The 25,855-nt window shown below is 39.8% G+C and overlaps 1 protein-coding gene across 1 annotated transcript; it reads right to left on the bottom strand.

Moving 5' to 3' along the window:
* Positions 1 to 9,846: 9,846 nt before the first annotated feature.
* On the bottom strand, positions 9,847 to 25,323 carry LOC309690962 (E3 ubiquitin-protein ligase RNF38-like). The gene is made up of 12 exons (XM_082508449.1): positions 23,674 to 25,323; positions 19,204 to 19,256; positions 18,842 to 19,023; positions 17,755 to 18,196; positions 16,906 to 17,046; positions 14,920 to 15,108; positions 14,140 to 14,301; positions 13,924 to 14,024; positions 12,882 to 12,960; positions 12,659 to 12,780; positions 12,122 to 12,221; positions 9,847 to 10,881 (listed from the first exon to the last, which is right to left on the bottom strand). Exons 1-12 carry the CDS (start codon positions 23,957 to 23,959, stop codon positions 10,819 to 10,821), a joined length of 1,920 nt encoding a protein of 639 aa, XP_082364575.1. The 5' UTR covers positions 23,960 to 25,323; the 3' UTR covers positions 9,847 to 10,818.
* Positions 25,324 to 25,855: the final 532 nt, after the last annotated feature.

Here is a 25,855-nt window from a genome sequence, read left to right as displayed (position 1 = left end):
TAAACTCACATTAAGTGCATCTATTCCCCAAAAGCTGCATCATTGTGCGCTTTATAATTGAGCCTACTGACCAGCATCCCCATTATTTTACAGTTTGTTTCTTGCCTCCAGGCAGCAGAGTCACTAGCAGTGTTCCCAGGTTAAGAGGCATATTCCCCTGCTGCATTAAAGTTCTCATAAATTCAGATCACAAGGGGATATTTTTGCCTCAGCCTGACAGCATGAGATGAGACCACTCTTAAAGCCTGTCATGCTTGGTCATCACATTGTTCCAGTGGGACAGAATCAGTATGATAGGACAAAGTGGCTGTGTAGTGAGAGAAGGAAGTCATTGCCTATATCTTGTGTTTCTTACCCTCATCAGTAGCCCTCAATCTATGTCTTTTTCTAACTGTATATGCTAGTGAACCATTCATGTGCCTGCTTACCTTTTTACCTTCATTTCTTTCTCCTCTAGTCTTCATTGAATCAAACAGCGTATAACCTCTAATGAGTTCCCTGGTGGCTGGAGAAAAATGTCAGAAGTATTACATGGATCTTATCTGGGCAGAACTCAGTTAAGTGCTTTGGAGGCTGCAACCTTGGAGCATATCCCCAAACTTCTATTGAGCACCTGTGCAGCTCTACCATGTACTAAAGGAAGCGGGGTATCTGTGAGAGCCCAAGGATTAAACCATGAATATACGGATGAATTTTCAGCCTCATATACCGCATTGGATACTGTTCTTATACGAATGCTAAGCTACTATTTATCAAAGTCTATTATACTGGACACAATTAGAGTTTTTGCAAATACTGGTGATGTGCCTTTGGAGCATACTTGTAGGTATGTGGATTAAATTTTAAAGCATGCTTATCAGTCTCAGTGTGTTCAAGGCAGTGTAAAAATAGAGCAACAGTGAGCTTTTCACATCATCTTTACTGCGGGCCAGAAAGAGAAGCCTATATTCCATATGTTACAGGTGCGCAGCACTGTTTTCTGTTTGCAAAGTGCAATCCCAAACAAATGGAATGGGAGGTAAATGAAACACAGGACTAAAAGCATATGACCTCCTGTCATCTCTATATGTAAACATTTCAGTGCAGCTCTGCTGACCACACCATAAAGAACCAGATGTGACTGGATTATCTGGGGCATACAGCATGCAGCTTAACACATGAGTCTATAGCATAGGTCAAAGCTGGAGTGTGAAAAGGATGCTGCTGCAGTCAAGTCCTGACTAAAGCCAGCAGGGCAGCATTATGGTTCTTTGTTTGGAGGGGTTATGATACTAGGAATTGAAGAACCTCATTCTGAAAGCCTGCAGATGTACAATGTTCTTCCAAGTGAAGAACATGCTTCTGAAAGCCTGTCAATGCTTAATGTTCCACCAGTTGAAGAACCTTCTTCTGAAAGTCTGCCAGTGACTGATGTTCCCTGAGAGGAAACTCCTTCTGAAACTCCATCCGTGTCCCAGTTAGTTGTATCTGTTATCAGTGTCACAGAGAAGTCTGAAGACCTTAAAATCCAGAAGAAAAAGAAGAAGAAGAAAAAAAAAGGCTTCTTCCAAAAACTCAAAACTCTCTTAGGGTTCTCACAATACCTCCGCAAGTCCAGTAAATGTTGTTAACATAAAATGTTAGTGTTATTATTTTTAGGAAAACTTAACTCTTTCTTACTGTTAGCATATTAACAAGAGTAACTAAAACTGGTGTCTGTGTATGTGAGTATCAGTGAGTGAGTGACAGACAGAGAAAGTGGGGAACTGGCATCAAATGAACAGGTGAAATAGTTTTTAATCTTGAGCTGTTTTGTTGGTTTTATTTTAAGATTTTGTGATAGTGGGAAAATAAACTATACAGACTAAAAACAGAGACATTAAAATAGTTTAGATGAGTTGAAATGTGGGAGAAACTACTACAGACAGGTAAATGGTTTCAGTTCAAATCATCCAGTCATAAAAGATGATTCCAAAATTCATCAACTGCCTCCAGCTACCCAGATTTGAGCCACCAATCCACCAATGAAAAATAAGTCTGAAATTAATGTGCCAATCAGAATGCTTTAGCATTCCCACACATTTTAATTCAAAGTGCAATGAAGTTTCAGCCTGTCTGTGATGATTTGGAGTGCCTGGTGTTGGTGGTGGTTGGCCCACTGTATTTTACTGAGTCCAAAGTAAATGCAGCCATCTACCAGGAGATTTTAGAGCACTTCATGTTTCCATCTGCAACCCAGAAGACGGACAGATGGTGATTTCCTTTTCTAGCAGGACTTAGAAAATGTCTGCAACCACAAAAATAGTTGCTGACCACATCATAACTTTGCTTGACTAACCAACTCACCTGACCCAATCACCAACGATGAACACACCTTTCATCGTTGGTGAAAGGACATTTCTATGTAATAAATTATTTTTGAATCATTTTTGATTGATCTAATAATCTTGGATACTGGATATCAGATTTGTTTTTGAGTTTTAACCCATAATCATCAAAAGCCTTGAAATATTTCATTTCATGTGTAATGAATACAGAACATGGAAGTTTAGATTTTTGAATTAAATTAGAAAAAAATTAAACTTTTTCAAAAATCAGATTTCTTTTTGAGATGTAGAAGCACAAGGGCCAAAATTTTGTGTGTGTGTGTGCTCTGAACCCCATACAGTGTTACATCATTATGACTCAGTCTCTCTGACTTCAGCACTCCTTAGTCAAGCTGCTTCCCAGCCTGTAGCCAACACTTTGACCTGAAATGACATGTCAGTAAACAAAGACTAACATGTTTGCAAAGCTACACACACACACACACACACACACACACACACACACACACACACACACATGCAGGTGAAAAGACACACAAGAAGACAGAAAAGCAAGAAACCAGCATTTTCTTTCCCACTGATTCCACCTCTGTGCTAAAAGAGAAATTTCATATCTATCTTTAAAAAAAAATGTGCAAAAACAATTAAATTTTCTATTTAAATGAATAAATAAATAAATAAGCTTGTTTTCTTTTAGAAGACAGCTTCAGAGTATTTATCCTCAGAATAGAATAGAATAGAATAGAATAGAATAGACCTTTAGCCCTTTGTCATTGTACATTTACAACAAAATTGTGGGTCCACCACACCAACTGTGCCAGAATAAAATAAAAACCTTCAACAGCAGGAATAAATAACAAACAGGAGAATTATATACAAAAATAAGAGCAAGCCACACATTAGAGAACAAGTTGCAAAGTGCTTGGAAGTAGTACAAAGAAAAAAGTCTTGGTCTGAATAGAGTCCGTGTGAGTGGCCTGAGTGATGGGGGTTACTCAGACCATGGCTCAGATTGGTGAGGTGGGTGGGCAGGGGTGGGGTGTGGGCGGATAGTGTTTGTTAACAGTCCGAATGGCCTAGGGGAGAAAGCAGTTTAGCACCAATGGTGAATAAATGTATTTATCTTCTCCTGTGGTGGGGATAGACAGCAGCTGCAGCTCTGGGTAAAATGACCATCAGCCTGCTATTACATTATTGTAACCATTTACTGGTCATCTTTGAAGCCCGTGGCAGAATAATGCTATCTCAGAGCAATCAGAGTACAGCATATGTCTCTAAGGTTCAACCCCTATAGCAAACTAGAACCCCAAACAAGTATGACCTTCTGCAGGTGACCCGGTCATTGGAGTCACTCTGTATGCCTCGAGCTGTCACGAGTTCATCTGGCACTATAAAATGAAGCTTGGGGCCGGTAGTCGATTTGAAACCATCATCAAATCAAATTCAAATTCAAATTTCAAATTCAAATTTTATTTATTTGTCACGTACACAGTCATACACAGTACGATATGTAGTGAAATGCTTGGACAACTGCTCGTGACCTAAAGAAAACAAAAAAAGGAAAAGGCTATGAATAAGATAGGAAATAAATATGAAAAATTAAAAAGGGTAAATTTAACTAGGAAGGAATAGAATATAAATTAAGGTTAAAAATGAAATAACTGTACAACACAAATTAGAATGAAGGGTAAATTTAACTGGGAAGAATAAGATAAAGATAAATATATAAATTAAAGTTGAAAATAAAATAACTGTACAACAAAATACACAATACACAATATAGAACTATATAAGAATGTATGAAGAAATCTAAATATAAATAAATATATACACAATAACAGCAGCTGGATCAATCGTGGATCCACTTCAAAATCTTGCTAACGCTTCTTGAACTCTGAACACGAGCTCAGGTAATGTTCTTTAATGTTGCAGAACTTAAAGAACAGTAAGGCTTAGGCTCACCCTAATTTGAGAGCTGCACTTAGCTTAAATTCAGCCTTTCCCTTTAGGGGTCCAAAGCATACACAGAAGATGAAAATCATAAAGGACTCAATGCTTGGATGCACTAAGAGTTGAGCTGATGTGAGATCCAATGGTGGATGATTAAGAAGACACTTCAGCATAATGTGGTTGCCCCTTGGCACTGCTGGTATCAGGTTTGATGGAGTTCTTTGACTGGGAGCTACAAATATCACTCAGTGTAGATATGATTGGTATTGTGCCACTGGGACTGGTGCAGAGGCAGGAAGCAGGTGCACATCGCTGAGCCTGGAAAACAGTATTGATGTCATAACCCAGAGAGACTTTATTTTCCAGAGAGGGAGAAGGTTCCTGCGGCTCCATATAAATGGTAAGGATCAAGACAAGGGAGAAGCTGTGGCTTACCTACCACTTCTTACCACTTCCCCCTGAAGAGACACAGAGTCTTCTAGCGCCTAAAGAAAGGAGGTCACAAGTTTGGCAATGACTGACTGATATTCCATTTTCTTCACTAGCTGCTTGGTCAGGGCTGTTAACATTCCTCTTGTAAGCACCACCTCTATTTGGCTCGAATGTTAAATGTTTGCACTCAAGGTCTTTCCCTTTCTGTTTCTGTAAGTGAAGTTAACACTCAAAACAATTTGTACTGCCAGGAGGTCGGAGTCTGAGAGGGGAGATATTCTGCATCATAGAAGGCCAAGGATTTTGATGTCCAGTAGTCTCTGTGAGATTGATTAGACTGTGGCATAACAAGGGTGCTGAATCTGTCGTGTCTACTTGGAACTCACCCAGCTTACAGGACTGAAGGAGTGCAGCTTCTGAATGATTGTGTTCTTCCATGATATCACTTTGAAGTTGACTTTGACCTTTTAGATACCTCTTTATCTTTTCTGCTTCTCTTACATTTGTGTGAAATGTGGCTTCTGGAGTTAGGGTGAACTCACAGTGAACACATTTTTATAGTTCAATCCTTGAATCCAAATTAATGTTTTTGCCAGGCGTTCCAGAAAGCAGACATACTCACAATATACTGAAGATCATAGATTGAATAACCCATGTCCTTCATGCACACAACTGAGTTTTAATAGTCTGTGTTATTGTCCCTTATCATATTTTCATCCTCACTTAGCAGATGGGAAAAACAGGAGTTGCATAGGTCATATATGGCATCACCTTATCAGCAGGTAAAACTTGCATATCTTTTAGATAATGGGGTAAACTGAAGTCAACATCTGTGTCAGAACGTAACATATGTAACTCATATTGTCTGTTTGCACCCAGTGTGAGATGCAGGTCACTACTTTCCTATTTTCATTGTCTCAAACCATGCCTTAAAACCTTTGCTTGACCACAGTAATAAATTGTATAAACTGTCCTTATTTGATATACTGGAATGAGCAGACATAAACCCAAGAATAAAAAAGTCACCACCAGACAAATCATCAAGCCAGCTGGCATCAGATTTGCTTTTCAGCCTTTAAAAAATATATATAAAACTCACTGAAAAGTGATGTAACACCAAAACCGTGGAGGCTTTAAAATGATAACCAACAGGGCAGAGAAAGTGACAATAATAGAAAGTGGGAAAATATGGCTGCCCTCATCTAAATCAAACTATGATTCGAGTATTGGATCATCAGTCACATTCATTGCCGCATTTCAAGTGTTTTATGTGTCTGTTCAGCTTTGTTGATTTATGTGTGCACATGTATTCACTCTGATTTCTCATGTGTACTTCTATCAAGATGAGAAACAAATACATCTTTGCTTTATAAAGGTTTGCTTGTCCTTACTGGGGTTTCGTTTTAGAGTTAGGAGGAGGTTTGGAAGTGAGATAGAACCTTGAAGATGAAACATTTTCAATGCAAAACAGAAGATGCAAGAATGAATTTCTTATGCCAAAGACACATTTTTTGTCATTTTGCCTTCTTCTGCAGCACAGTGGATTTTTTTTAACAGGTGACCATGATGTGATTGAAGCGCAGACTTTCAGCCTTATTTCAAGAGGGTTTTTTTGCACAAATTTGCATTAATCTTGGTTTCATCTGTCCAAAGTCAGAGCTGTGCAGGCTCTTATAGATGTTTTCTGAGCAAAATTCAATGTGGCCTTCCTGTTACTGCTTGTAAACACTGTTTATTTGCATTCATAAAGGCATCTCTTAACTGTTTCTTCACTCTGATAACGGCCTCCCTCATCTCGTTGGGTCTCACATTTAAGGTGAAAAGATATGATATACAGACTCAACACTCTGAATCATCTTCAAGTACATCTGTTTCATTTGACGTGAAATAATGAAAAAAAAAAAGGCTTCACCTGGCCATGAAACTGCCAACTGTGACAAATGGCCCATTGAATTGAAACTGAACTCCTAAAACTGGACAATTACTACATATTGTAATATTTTTTCTAAACCATAAAAGCCAACAGATAATGATGGCAGCATTTACAGATTAAAGAGTGCTTTCATGGAATTTGCTCCACTTTATTTTTCACACTGTGTCCTAAGAAGGAATCATCTGGCAGAGTGGGAAGACGACCAGAGACACCCGTGAACGGAAATGATGCACTCAGCCTTAAACCTCACCTTTCCTCCTGCAAACTGCATGAAACCGAAAGCCTCTACCTGACGCTGCCACTTCCACTGAGCCCCGAGTACCCGGGCTATTCCCACACCCAAGCACACATGGCAGACATGATTCTGTCTCTGTTTCTGTCGGGTCCATGTCTCATGTGTCTCTCTCTTACACCCACATCTCATTTTCCACGAGTGACAGTGATGGCCTTTGACAGCTCAGAACATGACATGGCCAGCAGCCACCCAGCATGGCGAGAGGGAAATCCCTATAAAATAAATATTACACACATATACTTCACTCAGGGAGACAGGCAGGGGACAACCTGACCTGCTGACACGTTCACATTTAACCCTCACACTGCTGAACAAGGAAAATGTAAAAAAAAAAAAAAAAAATTGGAGAAAGGAAGATACATAAACACCCGTATACGTGTGTGGGTATCGGTGTGGGTGTAGGTGAAGCAGGCATCTCATTTTCTTTTTATATATACAAGCAAGATGGAGAATCCATGTACCCTGTCAGCTTGAGACAGCCTCCTCAGAACACAGGGTCTCACCGACAAACACGCACACACACACACACACACACACACAACTACAGTTCTAGATTTGCACATTAGAAATGTTGGCTGCTCACAAGGAAAAACTCTTGCCTCTGTTTTTCAGAGAAAGGGTGTGGCGTCTGATTTTAAATTTTTTAAAAAGCCTTATTTTTGCTCCAAAGATAAAAAATGTCTAGGATCAGCTTCTCAGCATCTTCTCAGACATAGTAGAACAGGCTGCCCAAAACATGTCACCAACCCGGGCACATCCTCAGGACAGAAAAGGCAGCCACTCATGAGTGAGCGGAGAGCAGTCAACCAAGCAAACACGTGGACATTCAAACCAGAACTTTTACCCGAGGTTTTGGGCAACTGAAGTTCTACTGTAGGAATATTTTGTACTATCTGAGTACTATCAAGGGTGGGTATTGTTGTGGAAATTGTTTTTGACTTTAACTTCTATATTGTAGTTTTCATTTTGCAGTTCACTTCACAATTACTTAAAATGTTGGAAGAAATTGAATGTTCCTACATTACAGTTTTTACCGAATGCCTAAACACTAACTGTGAATCCTGTAGCACAATTTCTAAAACTAGTCAGACTTACAGCAAAACCACTCACTGAGTGTGCAAAACTAAAAGCACAAAAACTGCTTTGCACTCAGTTTGCAATTTTGTAACACACACTTTGCAAGACTGTAGGCACAATTCACTGCACAACACTCAATTTCCAAATTTCCAACACACTCCTAGCAAAAGTATACACATGTATGGCTATCATTAACACTAATTTGCCAACTGTCTGGCACACTTTCACATGTGAAAACTTTCTTAGATAATTCGTTCACTTTGCAATCAGCCTAAGCACTATAATACAGGTAAGCTGTGTGTGCGGAGTACAATGGAGGGAGCAGAAAGAGTGAGAAGTAGAGGAGGCCGAGGAAGAGGACGTGGAGGTGAAGAAGTAGGATGAAGAGGACGACAAGGACAAGGAGGAGCAAGAGGAAGACGAGGAGGGGGCAGAGGAAGATGAGGAGGGGGGGAGAGGAAGCATGTTCACTGCAGACCACGTAACCCATATAGTCATTATGGCGATTGCAAATAATCCTATACTTGGAAATAAACACTTGTGTTTGTTTTGATGTGTTTGAATAAACACCAGTACTTGAAGTTTGGATCCCTCCATGCTTATGGATCTATGACAGAAGTATGAGCTCAAACTGACATAGCCTACCTTGTGCACAGGGAAAGCAAACGCCAGATGTGTTTTGTATTCATACCATCGGTGTGCAGTTGGCGCATTGTGTGCTTAGTAGATGATGGCTTGTGTGTACTGTTTGATACGGAAACACCATTTTTACGAAGGTGTGAAGAGTTAATCTAGCTGTGTTTGCTTTTGCAAGAGAACTACAATGTTTTGATGATTGGGTGACAGGTTTTCTTATTTGTGTGAAGAGTTTTGCAAAATTAGCCAATAGTTACAAAAAATGTGCTTAAGCAATCAGAAAAAACTGTAAGAGGGCTTTATGTGCCATTAAAATTTGGTGAACTTGCCTCATACAACCATGGGCAGGAAACAATAGCTGAGTGGCAAAGAGAACACGAGACAAGGCAGATTATGCGCTTCACGGGAGCAACTGGGTAGTTTTAGACCAAAACCCCCTTATTTCCCCTTCAATGCAGCGGAAGCAAGTCAAAGGAGTGGGTGGAGATGCATAAGTAAAAAGACAGTGGAGAGGAAAAAAGTGGTGAGCACAACTGAAGGAGAGAGGAAAAACAGGGTAGTGCAGGAAGCGGTCGAGAATCACCAAAGTCATTACAGGAAGGACAAAAGTGCTAGGAAGGAGAGGAAAAAGGCAGAACATGAGGTTGTAGATCAGAAGATGCAGGTCTAACAAGAAGTGTAAGAAAGAGGGACTGAATGAAGATTTGTAGGAAGATGATATATTTAAAGAGAAAAAAAAAAAAAAAAAAAAGTATGGGGGGACTTATCAGCCCCAGGTCAAGAGGCTTCTCACTTAATTAAACATGAGTGCAAAAGGGTTTTAGGCGCTTGATCATCAGTTTGAACGCCATCAGAAGTGTTGGATCAGCCCCAATAACTGTGACAAGTTCTCAAGGGAAGTGGGGATGGCAGTCTTGAAGAGCAGTTACACCACCCAGTGGTCACCTGAAAGTTGTTACACCTTCTGAAAAATAGGGAGTCATCCACAGCAGCGGTCTGTAGTTTCATATTTAGAAATCCAGCAAACCAAACATGATTTTTGCTGCTGAATGTTAAAAATAAAATAAAAAGGAGAAAAAAAAAATATACAAATTACTACATTTAAAAAGTCCATATCAAGCCTTTTATTTGGTATACAGATATTCATAGATTTATACAGTTTATATATATATAGAGAGAGAGAGAGAGAGAGAGAGAGCAAGTTTTTTTTATATATATATATATATATATTTAACATGTGCCACTGCAAAGTCACAGACAAAATTATTTTTGCCAAGAAAAAAAGGAAAAGAAAAATATATGTGCTTAATTTCAAAGTAGTGCTGTGAAGCTTTTAATGAAAGATGAACAAAATCGGAATGATGAGGTAACTGCAAGGAAGGAAAATAACCATTAATAATAGCTGAATAATAATAACCATAATAACAATAACAACAATAATAATAATAATATTAATAATAATAATAATAATAATAATAATAATAAACTGAACAAATAAGCAACCAAGAACTATAGTGGCAGCATGGACCCTTAGTGTCAAACTAGAGAAAAGGTTTAAGTCTATAACATACATACACACATAGTATGCATACAGACAGTGCATAAGCATACAAACAGGAAGTAAAGTCAGTCACTCATGAGAGCAAAAAGCTCTCACATGTTGTTTACTTTTCTCAACAGAAAACTCAGACATGCTTCAGGAGATGTTTAAAAAAAAAAAAAAAAAAAAAAAAAAAAAAACCACTCACACTCTCTCTCTCTCTCACACACACACACGGCCCTGCATTACAGAATGGGCCCAGCAACAGTTGCACAGGTGTGGTGCATGCACGTGTACGCGCCCGCACGCGCACACACAAACACACACTACAGCGGGAGATACTGGAGGACTTCTGTGCATTTGCATGGTAGAAAAGTGCGAGAGGAAGTCATCCCATGAAAATGACATTACATGTACGAGGGGATGCAACATTTTGGCAAAGAATGAAAAGAAAACAGGAAGAGAGAGTGCTGCACAAACATATAAGATTATGGTCACAAATATATAAGGTTGTGGTGTGAGAGTGTGTGTGTGTGTGCGCGTATGTGTGTGTGTGTGAGAGAGAGAGAGAGAGAGAGAGAGAGAGAGAGAGCAGGCAGTGCTGAACATGTCTGACAGACATTAAGGAGTGTCTGGCTCCCTCGTGTGGTCACTCCGAGTCTCTCTGGACCTCTGAGGCATCCGCTCGACAAATGGGGCACGTCCTGTTGGCCTGAGGGAGAAAACAGCAAATTAGGTTTGAGAGATGGTCCTTATATTCAGTCAGGATACTGATTTCATGTTCCCACACTTAGATATTTTATTTTTTAATCAATATGCAACCCTTTTAACCCAATTTACACTGAGGCTTTGTAGAGTGCAGCGTGTGTCTAAATCATAAGACTAGTATGATCAACAAGAACTTGGTGTTCAAGAGCCTCATTTAGCATTTTCAGTGGGAAATCACGTGTTTATGAAATCTTCAGCACCTTCTGACTGTAGTATCCTGGGGTTAGTGCGAGTTCACAGATTTCAGTAAATCAGATGAGATGAATTTAGAAACATTTCAACACACTTGGACTGAGACTTGCTTCTGCTATTTATCAGATCTCTTGAAGAGTGAGATTCTCACTAGAATCCTATAATTAAGAGGTGTCTGTGTATCTTAATACATGTGTGCTTGGACTGATTAGGTTTGTGCCTTTCAGCAACTTCCAAAAAGTTTTCCAGGTATGTTATGTAACACTTTGCTGGGTGACTTCTGCCCTGTTCACACATGGTCATGAATGATGTTATTACATTTAGAAAGCTCTAATTTACACTTGACATTAGAATCCATCACCACATGTGTCTCAAGTGACAACCTGTGAGCGTCTCTCACTTTCCTGCTTCATTTGCAAAAAAAAGAAAAATGTGTGCCACTTCTCTCTGCAGAGACCAAAGTGATGCAATTTTCAATACTAGTTTGCCAGAAATTAATGTTAGAAGAAGAAATCACAACAATATTAGACTCTGTTTATTCTTTGATACATTCCTGGCAAACCAGATCACCCAAGGTGTTTAACACACTCATAAACTGTCTTTATCATTTACAAACATTAAAAGGCACTGTGTATCTCATTTGAGAGCCAATGAGCGCACTATTATGCTTGCACAGAGGTCATCAATGAGCAGGGCAGTCTTTCATAATGAGGCCTCAGGCACAATTTCATGCTCACTTGAAAAACAAAGTGACCTTATGTGGCTGAGACCAGCTCAAAATCTGGTTTAGGTTATCAGATCATCCCTTAAAGTGTCTTGAGAGGACTCAAATTTACACTTGGAGTGAGCACTTATTTTGATGTTAATGCCATGTGTGAACAGTGATGTGAATCTGTTGCCAAACAATGCGCAATAAGCCTTGGCTAACTGTAAATATGTGTGTGTAACAGAGATCAGCATAAGCTGGTGGGCTTCATGCTGGACACACGTACCCTCAGCCACTTGTCGACGCACTTTCCGTGGAACTCATGACTGCAGGGCAAAACTCTAAGCAGTTGACGCGACTCAAAATCACTCATACATACCACACACCTGCAATGAGATAGCTATTAACACACAAATTACAGCAAAAGAAGAGACCTTTTTGACACTTTCTAAATGACAGACAGTGCATTCAGGCAGATTTAGTTAGGCCAGTAACTTAGGGTATCTGTGGAAATTATTTTGAAAAAGGTCACTTGGATGTACGCTTTACTAAAAAATATGCACATTTTGAATGTGAACATATTTCTCATGGTATCCAACCCCATTAGAGAGAGTTTATGGGTGATATTAGTGTGTTAAGCCCTCAGAAGCTTTCAAAACTATAAATATGCTAAATAAAATGTACAAAGACAGTCTGTTATCGATAAAAGTCCACAATGAGATTCTCAACCCTGAGTAGCTGAAAAAAATAAATAAATAAAAAAATAATTAGGATAATTGTCCATTATTAGCAAGTACATAGTTTCTAAAAGGGAAGTACTCACAGTGTTTGCTCAGACTGATGGTTATTTGGATTAAATCGATAAGAAGGAAGCTGTTCTATGTCTCCCTTGGTCAGTCCCCGGAGTTTAGCCTCTCCCAGGCGCTCAGCAAGGTTCAGCAGAGCCTGTGGGAGAAAACATCAGCGACAGTAGAATTAGAGTCTCTCCCCCACCCTGCACACCAGGAAATGCAAAACCAAAATGCTAAAGAATGGCAAGAACAAACCTCATAATTTTCCACTTCACCATCATCGACATCCAGCTCTAGACTGATTGCAGGACCTGGCTGGACTGGCAGCATTGATCTACAGAAGAGCGATTTAACACAAACCAAAACATTAATAACATAGTAGTTAATTCAGCTCTTGAATCATCACAATACAAAGTTACTTTTTGTACTTCACATTGCAATAAAGTTATGTTTTGTTGTCACTGCTTGGCTGTATAGTACAAAATAATGAAAATTAAGTCAAGGTGGCTCACAAACAGTCAAATCCAGGAGTGGAAATTGAAAAGTACCTGTAAAAATGACAAATATCATCTTGGCCTTAAACACAGTTTGGATGAAGACTCATTAGGGGATCAGTAAAATCTAACCAATAGCCTGCACTGCAGTCATTGTATTCTTTGTTTAAATAAATAAACTCTGTATTAGTTCCTTAGCCTCAAGGGGATTTTCAATGACCATGCTCAAGTCTTAATGGCTGCATCTCATATCTCGACTTTATTAATTTGCTTTTATTTTGTCGGTGTGGACAAGATTTGTTCTTCGGTTCTTTTAAACACGCAGCAAAATTAACATATTTATCAATAACACACTAATAAATATTCACATTCCAGCAATAAATATCAGGTAACTTAAAAAGAATGAGCCGATTTAAAAGTCCTTTAATTCTGCAGCTGTCCACCGGTAATGACTGAAACACATACAGTAAGAAAGAGGGAAGTCATCAGTTTTATGTGGTTGTAGGTAAGTAGCATAACAGCAGTGGCTGCAGTGACTCCAGACATGGTCACAAAAGTATAGGAAGACTTGGACTATCATGTGGACATATGCTGTCTGTCTGGAGGGGGACGCACTGAGGTTTTGAACAAAATTTTATATTCAGCCATGTATTTTAAAATTTACCACAAGCTTCTATGTCCATTACTTCAAAAACAATATAATCTTTTGAAATCAGATTATTCTTTCTGATACACTCTGGATATTTGTCTAAAGATAATTTAAAAAAATCATTCTAAGTGAATTTATTCCCCGTTCTACTTACAGGAAGTAAGGCAAGAGGCTGGGGTGGTAAGGCGAAGGTGGCAGCTGCTGGGAGCGGTACCGTCGCCCTGGGAGACGGCGAGGAATGAAGTTTGGATAGGACTAGGTGGAGAGATACAACAAATACAAGTCAGATGATTTGCACAGCATTACATTTTTTTATATAACACTTCAGTGGGATGAAATAAACATTTTATAAATTATTGTAAATGCTCACCACTCCAAAGAATTCCTGTGGCAGGGGGTCATGGGACAGGAAGTGGAGTTGTGTGGAGTGTGGGGTGAGTGCAGGGTGGGTGGCAGGAGGATAGTGAAGCCCAGCACCCAAAGACAGATGCTCACCAAGCAGCTCAACATCATTCTCTATCCTCTGTAACGGCTGAGGAGATCAAGGACAAAATGTTAAAATTCAAAACATATAGGTGATATTGCCCAGGATTTTTCCTGTTATTACAGCATAAGAAGCAACTTAACAACTTAATAAATTTAATTAAAGAGTCTGAATGGGATTAAGAAAGAAAGTTTCAACCTTTGAAATACAAGTGTTTACAAAAGGGATAAAGAAAAGAAATAACTGAATTCAGAAAGAAAAAAAAAAAACAATTGAATTATCTCTGAAATCGTTTTTTAATCAGTTAATTGGCAGCTGCTTTAACATGTAGCCAATGCAAATGAAATAAAGTTTTAGATTAAAGCTGTGCAAAGACAAAATGTGCACAAAAGAGCTGTCAATACCACAGTTTCAGTACATATACTCATTTGTTGCCAAAACTCAAGAGTACCACAAACTGCTTCAACTCTAGTGTTTAAAATATGCATCACCCATTTAGCTTGAACTTCGTAAGACGTTTTTATAAAGTTTACAGTTTTTGAAATTCCAGGAGGAATTTTGAAAGCTTCCCAGAAAGATCTCGACTGACTAACTACTAGCTTAAATTAAAACACCTAATACAAAAGCTGTATTTGATACCAAGTTATCAAAAGGTTTCCCACTCACCGAACGGGCCTGCTGTGCTGGATATGGTCCAAACTGTCCAGGCTGAGGCAAATGAGGTGGATGGTGGGAAAGATGTGTGGGGGTATGGGTGAGATGAGGTGGAGGGAGCAGGAAGGCCGGATCACTGGACAACAGTGATGGGAATGGGTAGGGCATCGGTAAGTGCTGTACAGAACAAGTCTGAAGGACCTAGCAGAAACACACAAAAGTTTCACTTGTTAAAGTATGTTACAAAAAAGGATTTCTTAAATAAATAGATAAATAAAAATAACAGAAGAAGATTAAGTAACATTTAACAGACATGATTTGAATTCATGTCAATAAAATGCTTATTTACACCTATAACTACTTTAATTCCAAAACAAAAAATGAAATACAGCCCTGTGAAAAAGTAAGTACACTTTTGCCACTTCCAAATTAGGCAGTGACGTAGATGCCAGCTGGTGCTAATCAAATGCACTAGATTAAATGAAGATCAACAAATTATGATCGGCTCTTTAAAAGCAGAAGTTTTGGCTGTTTGTTGGTTAATTAGAAAAGGAAAGAACAAGCATGGGTTGCCAAGAGAAAGACTCTCTAAAAAACACATCTGAACAAACTACAACACTTCTGAAGAGCATAGATTTTTTTGTGTTCAAATCATGCATGCATAAAATGTATTCATAAATTGATAATACTTTTGTATGCTTTTGTTCATACTTCACGGAAAAATTCAGAAACCCCTCTGACCATGCGTGGGATCAAAACTACTATCCTTTTTTTCGCACTATAAGACGCACTTAAAGTCCTTTAATTTTCTCAAAAATCGACAGGGCGCCTTATGTATGAATTCTGGTTCTGCTTACTGACCTCGAACCGATTTTATGTGATACACAACGCTCAAAAATCTGTCAAAAAATGTTTTAGTACGACTCTGGTAAGCTACGAAGCCACACCACTTGATGGATTGTCGGAGCATTACGACTACCGTAGTCAGGAGTCCCAAAGTCAAACGAACACTGCGACATCAGTAAGAGTTAAAAACTGTCTAAATTCTTTCATCTTTAATAAAACGGTCAGCGTTAACAATGAAGTTTAATATCCAGGCATCCATGAAAACAGAATGTATTAAATTTAATGGAGTTAGAAGCGAGCTCGCTAGTTTCCACCTAAACATGATATACCATGTTCTGACTGAGAGATTTCTGAAATAATTAAAATGTACAGCTCTGCTTTCACTTCCAATATAAATAAAAACATGAAACTAAACAGCAGTGACTCAATAAACATGAGGGTTCCGGATGGTTGGAGACAAATGCAATAGCATGGCAGGATGCTGTAAAGGGACCAAACTTCAGGCAGGAGAACAACTGAGAAAATCCATCCACAATACGAGGTTAGTCATTAATATACAACAACATGGGAATAGAGCAGCAGCGAGAGAATTCAACATTAATGAATCAATGGTACGGAAAAGAGGAAGCAAGAAGAATGAGTTGAGTAAAGTTTGAGTTATCTGACCGTTTTGTTTTGCCTAATGCACCTTATAATCCGGTGCGCCTTATGGTCCGAAAAATACGGTACTATTTATTTATTTATTTTTTATTACCTCCTTCAGGTAATTATTTGCAGTTTTCCCAGAACATCAGCCACAAAATTCTCAGAATTGCCATAAAAGTAACTTGCATGTAAAGAAAGCAAAATACTAAAGAGAAAGGCCATCTTTTCTCTAGACTTTATCCTTTTAACAAACATATTCTTCATTTAATATAATCTTTTTTATCTTTTCTTTTTCTTGTAGCCAAACTTTTTTTTAAATTAGTATTATTTTCTACCTTGAGTCTCGGATGAAATTATATTCAGCTCAGATATTCAGTTTAGCAGTTTCTCCCTTAAGAAACTGTCACTATTCTCCCCATTTCACCATAAGGTTAAAAAAAACAAAAAACAACAACAACAAAAAACAGAAAATCACCAAAAAACGTGCAAAAAAGCAAAAACACTCACGGGAGGAGGGACGCTGCACACAGGATAGTGTTGACCACTGAAGACCACAGAGCATGCTGGGATCTGCTGTGGGGCAGAGCGAGGTGGCAGGCCAGGTGGCGCTCCCGGTGGTGTCACAGGATACGAGACTGGAGCCGAACCCTAAATATGGAGATCAGCAGAAAAAAAAGGTCTGCCACTTTATGGCTGTAAATTTTAATTAAAAGCTGGATAGCTGGAGTTAGCAGACTTAATCCACATTGTCCGAGTTGTAAATAACAAATTTTAAAACTTCATGGATCACTGCTAACACCACAGATTTATACTTGTTGTGGAGCACAAATCAAGCAGATGATAACCCTGAGGTCTGCATTTCCCTGCAGCTGAAAACTCGTTATTCCATTTTTTTCTTTTTTGTGTTATCATTAAATCCATTGTTCATTATGTTTTCTTTTCTAGAGACAAGTTCAAAATGCTTACTTTAAGACTGCTGGATATGTGCATTAAAATATATGTATTGATTTATGTAAAGATTATGTATTCATGCATGTAGAGATGAATAAAACACAAACAAGCCAGATATATTAACAGACAACCCTGCATTAACCTTTTACCTGTATGATCAAAACAAAATTATATTACTAATTAGTCTCCATCTACAGCCATAAATAAGTTTTTACACCCACGAGTGATAGGCTTTCATTTTCACATTGACTTGTTTGCATCTTAGAGTGTTATTTGCACCCATCTCTCAATCTTAAGCAGAGTTAAAAAACAAAAGGAGACAAAAGCACAGAAAATGATTCAGTTAACAGGAATTCAATTATTTTTCTTTCCTAAAACAGGTTACATCATCTGCTTTGAACCCACCTGCTCATGAAGATCCAACACCACACTGCTTTGTTGCTGGGAAGGGTGGGCGTGTGGGTGCTGTGGATGAGCTGCAGGGTGCAGAAGCCTGGGAGAAAGGTTTGGAGACTGGTGAAGAGGCCTCGGGGAGGGATTTGGAGGATGGTACCCAGGGCGTTCTTCAGGCCCGGGCCCTGCCCCAGGCCCTCGGGGAAGCTGCTGGTTATAGGGTGGGTAGCCCTGTGAAGGAGCCGGATGGCGGTAGTTTTCATCCTGATGGCCAGGTGAAGGGCCGTTATGGGAGTGCAGGTGGTGGTGGTGATGATGATGATGGTGGGCATTGGGGTGATGGTGGTGATTGTTGTTGCTGTTGTAGTGGTGATGGTTGTTGTTGTTGTGGGAGTGGTGGTGGTGGTGTCGGGTCAGACGGTCTCTCCGGCCACGCTGACGTCTCATTGGAGGGCTGAGGTGGAAGAAAGAAGGAAAAACTAAAGAAGAGGCAGAAGGAGTTATGTTGACATTTGCATCATGAAAGACCTGATAAGCCACCTATGGCAACATGACTAAAACTTTAATTCCTAATCATTTAACCAAACAAGAGTCAAAACCACTCAACAGGCAGATTAGTATTCAAGTTATTAAGCTTTCTGAAATGGAATTTTTCATTCAGATATTCAAATCAATTCTAACATTCAGACAAACAGCCAAATACACTATAACAAGTGAAAATTCACAAATGCATGCAGATTGCAATGCATCAGAGCAAATTGCTGTGTATCTGATACCTTAATACATTCAAGTATTTTGTTTTTGTAACCTCAATAGACCTTCCTGATTTAACACATCTGATTAATTTAATTATACTAGAAAATATGAGAAGACAATACTAAAATTTATTCCAGTCACATAGAACACAGACACTAATATGCCACAAAATATAAGTTGCCAGCTGCCAACTAATAAAACTGAGCATAATAAATATTAATACAGACAAATTCAAAGATACTATTGCAAGATCTCCAATCTGTCATAAGTCATTACATTTACAGGCTGAAAAATTAAATTTATTAATGAAGTCTGTTTGTATGCATTTGTGTCAGACACAAACCTGCGACGGTTTCGAAGGGGTGTGTGGCATCGCTCTGGCATGTAGTGAGGGTGTGGTCTGCGACTCGGCGGCAGCTCCCAGGGGCGAATGGGAGAGGAAGGAGTTGAGGGTGGGGCGGAGTTTAAATCTAACATGGACTGCTGGGAAAGACGCTGCCTTTTTGGGCTTGGGCTGTCTTCCATCTGGACACAGAGGTGAGGGAGGAGAGGAAACCACAAATGTTCGGTTAGAGGGGAAAAAAAAAAAAAAGTGAGAACAATAAGGGAGAGGATGAATAAGAAAGAGAGCACAATGAAATACAAATTCTATTTAAACCAGAAAAAGAGCAAGGAAAACAGGCGGTGGTCATGTTTCATACTTACTTTGTCCCGATCCTCGCTGCACACGTTATCTGAATGAAAATGTAGCACTCCTCCTGCCGGCCGCACAGATTTAAAAAAAAAAAAAAAAAAATCATAATCAGATAAGACAGGACTGAGGAAAACATCACAAGACACATGGACATTTGCAAGCCAAGCAGACAAAAATACACCACCCGCAACACACAAACATACACAGGTAACTGGCTGCCTCTGGCATTTTATTTTCCTTTTCTTGCCTAAACATTTCTAAAGACTTCACACCACAAAGTCCAACGTAGAAAACAAAAATGTGACATTTTGTTACACAACCAGAAAAGTGCTTTGCCCTCCCATAGGGTTTGTCTTCTAAACAAACTTAAATTCTCTGCTTTAAATGAGCAGACAAGAAAGCGAGTCATCTCTGGAAGATGTCACCCTGGACGTCTCCTCGCTAGCTGTCACAGCCAAGTCACTCCCTCTGATCTTACATGAAAAGCCCGCACGCACACACACACGCGCGCACACACACGCGCGCACACACACGCGCGCACACACACGCGTATGTATAACACGCCAGAGCAACTTTTTGATTTTTAAAATGTGACCTACTTCAAATGCAAATAACTACTTTACCCACTTTTGTAGCATAAAGAAGGAAAATTATTGATAATGAAGATAAGGAAAATAACTAACATAAAAAGTGATAATAGGTGCTATTCCTATCATGCAATAGTTCCAAACATTTCCTGAATTCAGCTTCTCAAATGTGAAGATATGCATTTATCCTGCAATCTAAAGAGATCTTTTGGCAAATTATGATGGACATGCTCATTACTACTTTTTTTTTTTTGCATTTCACAATACATTTAACAACTGAACCCCCTAGCATTAGCCCATAAACTGGAGTGACCCTATACCTGCTGACTATCCCCTTCACGTACAAAGTATTAGCAAGAATCTTGGCTTCAAATGTCATGTTGACCCACTTTTAGTGTGATAAAGATTTTCTAAGCAGGTTAGTCAAGCACTATCAGGTTTGCAATGACAGCTTTGTTTCTGATAAAGAATCTATTTTATAAGATCAACAGAGCATCACTAAAAGGGATTGAAATTAGTATGTGCCCCCCGCCCAAAAAACCTAAAACTAAAAATAACATTGCTGAATAAACCACTAATGCTATAAACGTAATCTCAGAAAAACACAGTGCTCTCCTATCTGTTTATCTAACAGTCCACATGTGCAGTCTGGAAGCAACATGTGCATGCAGACCTTTCAGCAGCTTAAGAAGGATGTCCTTGAACTTGGCTGACAAGAGTTTCCTCTAAGCAGTTCCCCAAAAAACCTTTAATCACCAAAAAGAGGAGGGGGGACTCCTCCCCTCATGCTTTTCTGTTTCTTCCTCTGTAAACCTCTCTCATCCAGACAGCCCTTTCTGCCTCCTCAGAAACAACAGATCTGAAGGCAGCCCCCTACCCCTTTCTTGTCTTTGCGACGCCACTCCAGAGCCATGTGAAGTCTGCCGATAGTGACAGCTCAAAGATGCCCCGCTAGTGGCTGCGGAGAACAGAGGGACGGGTGATTGAGTGTCTAGCCAACATTTGGGCCAGTACATTGGCTTACATGTTTATTCATCAAACCATCCCTTTTTCTTTAGACCTCATAGGGTTCTGGGCCTCAGATGGCCATGCAGTTTATGCATGGCCATCTGAGGTATATGCTGATTCATCCCAGGAAGCTAGGAGAGGGGATGGTGAGTCTGACTGGACAGGTTCTGTTGGTGTGTAGATGCGACCTTGCTTCCCTTTGAGCATGGCTGCTGATGGGAGACTGACACCATTTCTTTTACAACAGACAATTGAGTCGAGCAGGGTAGTGAACTCAGAGCATCAGCTGTCATCAAGAAGCAATTTGTTCATGCTCTTTAGCTGAAGTTCAAAAACTTCAAGTATCATGTGGGAGAGACAGGATGTAATCAGAGAACCACTCGATTTACAAATAGAATCTGCAGATGAAGATGTGTAAATATGTAACTACAATGTCAGCCAGCTATTACAGCTATACCAAGTGATGACATTGCTTGAAAATGGAAGAGAAAAAAATAGGAGGAGAAAATAACAGAGGTAAGGCAGTTAGATACATTTTTAACAACCCCAAATCCAACCCTGTCACATTCTGCATAAAGTGATGCCAAGAGGCGTAATACAGTGACATGTACAAACAAGACCTGGCAAACAAAAAAAATCTGTGATGCACTTAAATATACACAGTGTTGCTTTGCTTACACACAGAGAACATTTTACACACAAACCCCTGCCACAAAGGATGAGGCATGTGCAGCTGCTAAGAGGAATAAGAAGACAGCTCACACAGATGGGAAATATAGTGCTGAAGTCATTCACACAAACCCTACTTTGGTCTGTCAATTTGGGAAGCGTGTGTTTCTGTGAGAGTCTGTCTATGTGGCTCATTTTGGCTGTTTGGCAACAGTTTCTTCTATTACGACATGGCACCATTAAAAGCCTGCTTTCATTCATTCCCTGCACTTTTGTTTGCCTTTGAGGGAAGCCAGTCTAGTTTTACAGAGGGCTTCCAGTCACTTTTCACTGGAAACTTGCTGAACACTAAAGAGTGGTGCCAGTGGTGAGATAATAAACAAAAAGAGGCTCATGTGCAATCTCAAATGTTATTTTCTTTTATGAGAGTTTCATTCACTTTTTCCTCTTCTGTTTACATTTTTTTCTGTTGTCTCGTTGACGAGTTTGGGTTTGGTAAAGAAACACCGCTAACTGAATAAACCTTTGATGGAAACCGGACAGTACAATTAGATTTGATGTGAGAAAGTGATGAAACAAACAATGAGCCCACACAACTGCACTCAGCAACATCAATCTTTACTTGTTAATGGCTAAATACAGTAAAGAAAGACATATTTGACTAATCTGAGACAATATCAAGCTTTACTCAGGGTAAAATGCAAGTTGAAGAGTATAATGCTTAAGGATGAAACAAGGAAAACTGTATAATGCCAGCCTGCACCACAGCACTGAAACTAAAAATAAATCACTATCGAGAAAAGGACAAGCCTTGTTTCAAGGCTCCAACTGCTCTATTAATCAGACTCCTCTCATACATGTCTTGCAGAAACTGAATAAGAGCATGTGGGATGTCTTAACCAGTGGGCTCATGCATTTGTCTCTGATCTGATAAATGAAATTGCACTGCTGCTCTATAGCGAACACGATTACAGTCTGAAGAACTTAAAGATTTGTTTTATTCAATGTCAAAAGCAATTCAACTTTATCGCTAAATATCTCTATCTAGATAACAGTAATCTGAATGTTTTTGGTGTTACTTTCCTTATACTGTTTAACTGCATTCATACGAGTAACACGATGTGATCTGGAGGCCTTAAGCACAACTGTGCTTGGATTAGCCTTAGGAAAAATCTGCAGTGTGAAATGTCTACTAATAGCCAAGATCATTTGCATTCTGAGAATAAAGCCAGACAATGACATACAAGGAAAAGTTTGTGACCTATTTGCACTCTATTTCTAGAGATGTGTGAACAATGCACACTCCAAGACACACTGCAATAAGAGATAACCCGTTTCCTTGATCCTTAACATGCATTTTACATTTTTTTTGTATTTCTGTAAAGATTAATAAAAGCAATTCTACAAGTTTAACCTTTGTATTTTTCAAAAAAAACAACAACAACAACAACAACAACAACAACAACAACAACATGCTCCCTGCCAATTTTAAATATACTTTTCCCCAAATGTGAAAAAAGTCAAATATGCTTATTCAAACATCAATCATTAACCGTTACTTGGATGATAAAACTAAGACATATAAAAGTCATAGTCTTCCAGTTAAGCTACAAATAAGTTTATACAGGGAGAAGTTGCAGGCCAATAGAATAATATTATTTTTGATTTATCTGCAGTGCTTAGTTTCTACTGTGGGCAGGGCAAGTTGAATTCTGGAAATAAAGTCAGCTCAGGAGGTAGAGTAGGTCACCTACTAATCGGAAGGTTGGGGGTTTGGCAAGATAGTTTGGCAAGTTGGGCAAGATACTAACCAGAAGCTGAATGTCAGATAAAAAGCACTTAAGCCTAGAAACAAGTGTTTGTGTGAATGGGGCATGTTGAATACAGTGCTTTGAGTGCTCAGAGAGAGCAGAAAAGCGTTACATAAGAACCAGTCCATTTTCCAATGACATACAAGACAAAGTTTGTGAACTTGGTTTTCCCTATTTACATGAGTAAACGCTGACCAAACCTCTAAAGAAAAGAGACTGCTGCCTACCGAGCAGCGACCCATAGCTGGCCTTTCAAGCAACAGCTGGCAGTGAAAGCACCAAGCCTTTTAAGCTGCTAGTGATGAGGCTGCATCCCTCAGAGGAGGGATCCATCCTGTGTTAGTATGTAATGTAGATGCAATGCATCTAGCCGGGCTGCAGGCCCCGACTACTTAACCCTGCTTACCGGCTCCGGGATGCCTGTGAGCTCCGTGTGAAGAGTGGCGCTGCGCCCCTGCGGACAGGTAGCTCCCCTGGGTGTGCTGCTGCTGGTTCTCGGGGTAGCTACGACCTCCGTGGTGCGGCGCCCAGCTAGAGTTGCTCTGCTGCGGGTAGTTCACCCCTCCGCCGCTGGCGCTCATCAAGCCCCCGTTACCGATCGCGTTAGCGCCGCCGTTGCTTCCAACGCTGCCGTTCATGGCGAAATGAAAGAAGCCAGACCGAGACCGCGAACGAGTCCTCGGGGGGTCCATGGCTAGAAAAGGACGACGGCGGTGGTGGATGTAATGTGACGTACGGGCAGGTGCCTCGCTCTTTAGACCGCTTTTCCGTCTCTCTCTCTCTACCCGCCCAGTTACCTCTGACGATCACCTGCTACTGCGAGTGTTTTCTGAGGCATTTAAAGCTATTGTTTTAATGAGATGAGACACCTGAAGGCAGCAGGTTCAGGGAAGCACAGCCCTCGTATGTCGCACAAGCACCATCTGCATCGACTCCATCCACTTTCTCCTTTTTGCTATCGGTGCCGCTCAACTTAACGAAAAACCGCTTATTATTTTCTTAAACCATAAGGATTCAAAATTAATACAGCTGCATACAGTACAACAAAATTATGTTTTAACTCTCCGTTATCGTCAGTGCTGTCCTCATTACTAGAACGGTTTAATCATTTTCTGCGTCTCTTTTGTGTTTTCACAGTCAACAGTCAGGCTTTCCCCACATTAAATAAAAGTATTTTATAAGCACTGGTCGCACAGAATTAAGTCTTATATCAGTGAAACCATTGCCGAGACTTATGCTGAGGAACAACTGAAAATAATAGCCAGCTCTGTGCCACCAAAAAGCCAGCTAAATAAAACACTTCGATCCGACAACACAAAACATAAGCAAGATGGCTAGCTGTAAAGCGTTAGCGAACTAAAAACAAAACACAAAAAACGGCCGCCCGGTAGTTGCTTGCAAAATAAAGTTATTAGCATAAGTTTTTCAATAAATTAGAAGTAAACCACAGCGGCTTGCCTACAGTAAACAGAAAAGTTACACCCCTCTGCGTTTGCTAACTATACCTACTCGTTCATTAGCATAAATTCGATTTTCCAGCTAGCCCAAGGCTAACAGGAAGCGGGGTCTAGAGGGGAAAACAAGTCCAACAGTGCCGACATTACGAGCTAGCGAGCGTCGTTCCGTGTCAATGTCAGGCTGGTCGGTGAGCAAAGCTAAATAGCGAATATCCTATCTACATGAAAAAGCGAACAGCTACCTCGTCCGTGAACTGAGGTGGACAGTATATGTCTAATTTAAATCCCCTCTCGCATTCGCTATCGAGTGTTTTCTCTGGTCAGCGGGGAGTGTAGTGGAGATCAATCAATGGGAGGTTCGCATCGCTGTCAAGTCATCATCAATCGATAGCAGAACGACATTTTGCTAAATTGCTTTCTACTTTTCATATAAAATTATACAAAGTCGCTAGAAAGGAAAAGTGAAAAGTGACGAGAGCAAAATATGTCTTATTAGCATGCGCCAAGGTCGACTTTAACTACTGGCTTGTTTTCGGAATTGACTATTTTTGTCTGGCCAACCGCAGGCGTCAGCTCCGCTCATTAATTATTCAGCAGCTTCAAAGCAGAAATACTATGAGACAAGGCTTTGAGAGCCGCTGGCATCCCGGGGCTTTTTCAGCTGGATGTGCTCCACATACACGGATACTCACCAATGCACTGCGTAAACCTAAGTCCGTTTATTCGGTTTCCACGCAGAAAATATTTATTCTTGTGCTGTGATCACAAATTATACAGTACTGTCCAAAAGTCTTGAGTCATTATTCTTTATATTTTTCTAAGAAATGAGAAATAGGGGCAGCAAACATACAGGGAAATACAGTATATCAGAAAAACAGAGTTTGTACAATGGTCATGAGATTGAAAGTCAATATATGTTATGGCCACCTATATTCTTCAACACAGCCTGAATTATCTTAGGCAAGCTTTCCTGCAATTTCTGTAAGTCCTCAGGGAGAGTCTTCCAGGCTTCTTGAAAGACAAAGATCTTATTTGGATATTGGCTGCCTTTTGTTCTGTTTTCTGTCAAGACGATCCCACACCGTTTCAATAGTATTGAGATTCAGGCTTTGGGGAGGTCAATCAAAGATA

The sequence above is a fragment of the Aulonocara stuartgranti genome (genome assembly GCF_965226115.1).
Source record: "Aulonocara stuartgranti genome assembly, chromosome: 2".
NCBI lineage: Eukaryota > Metazoa > Chordata > Actinopteri > Cichliformes > Cichlidae > Aulonocara > Aulonocara stuartgranti.
This window is presented reverse-complemented; position numbering and strand designations above follow the sequence as displayed.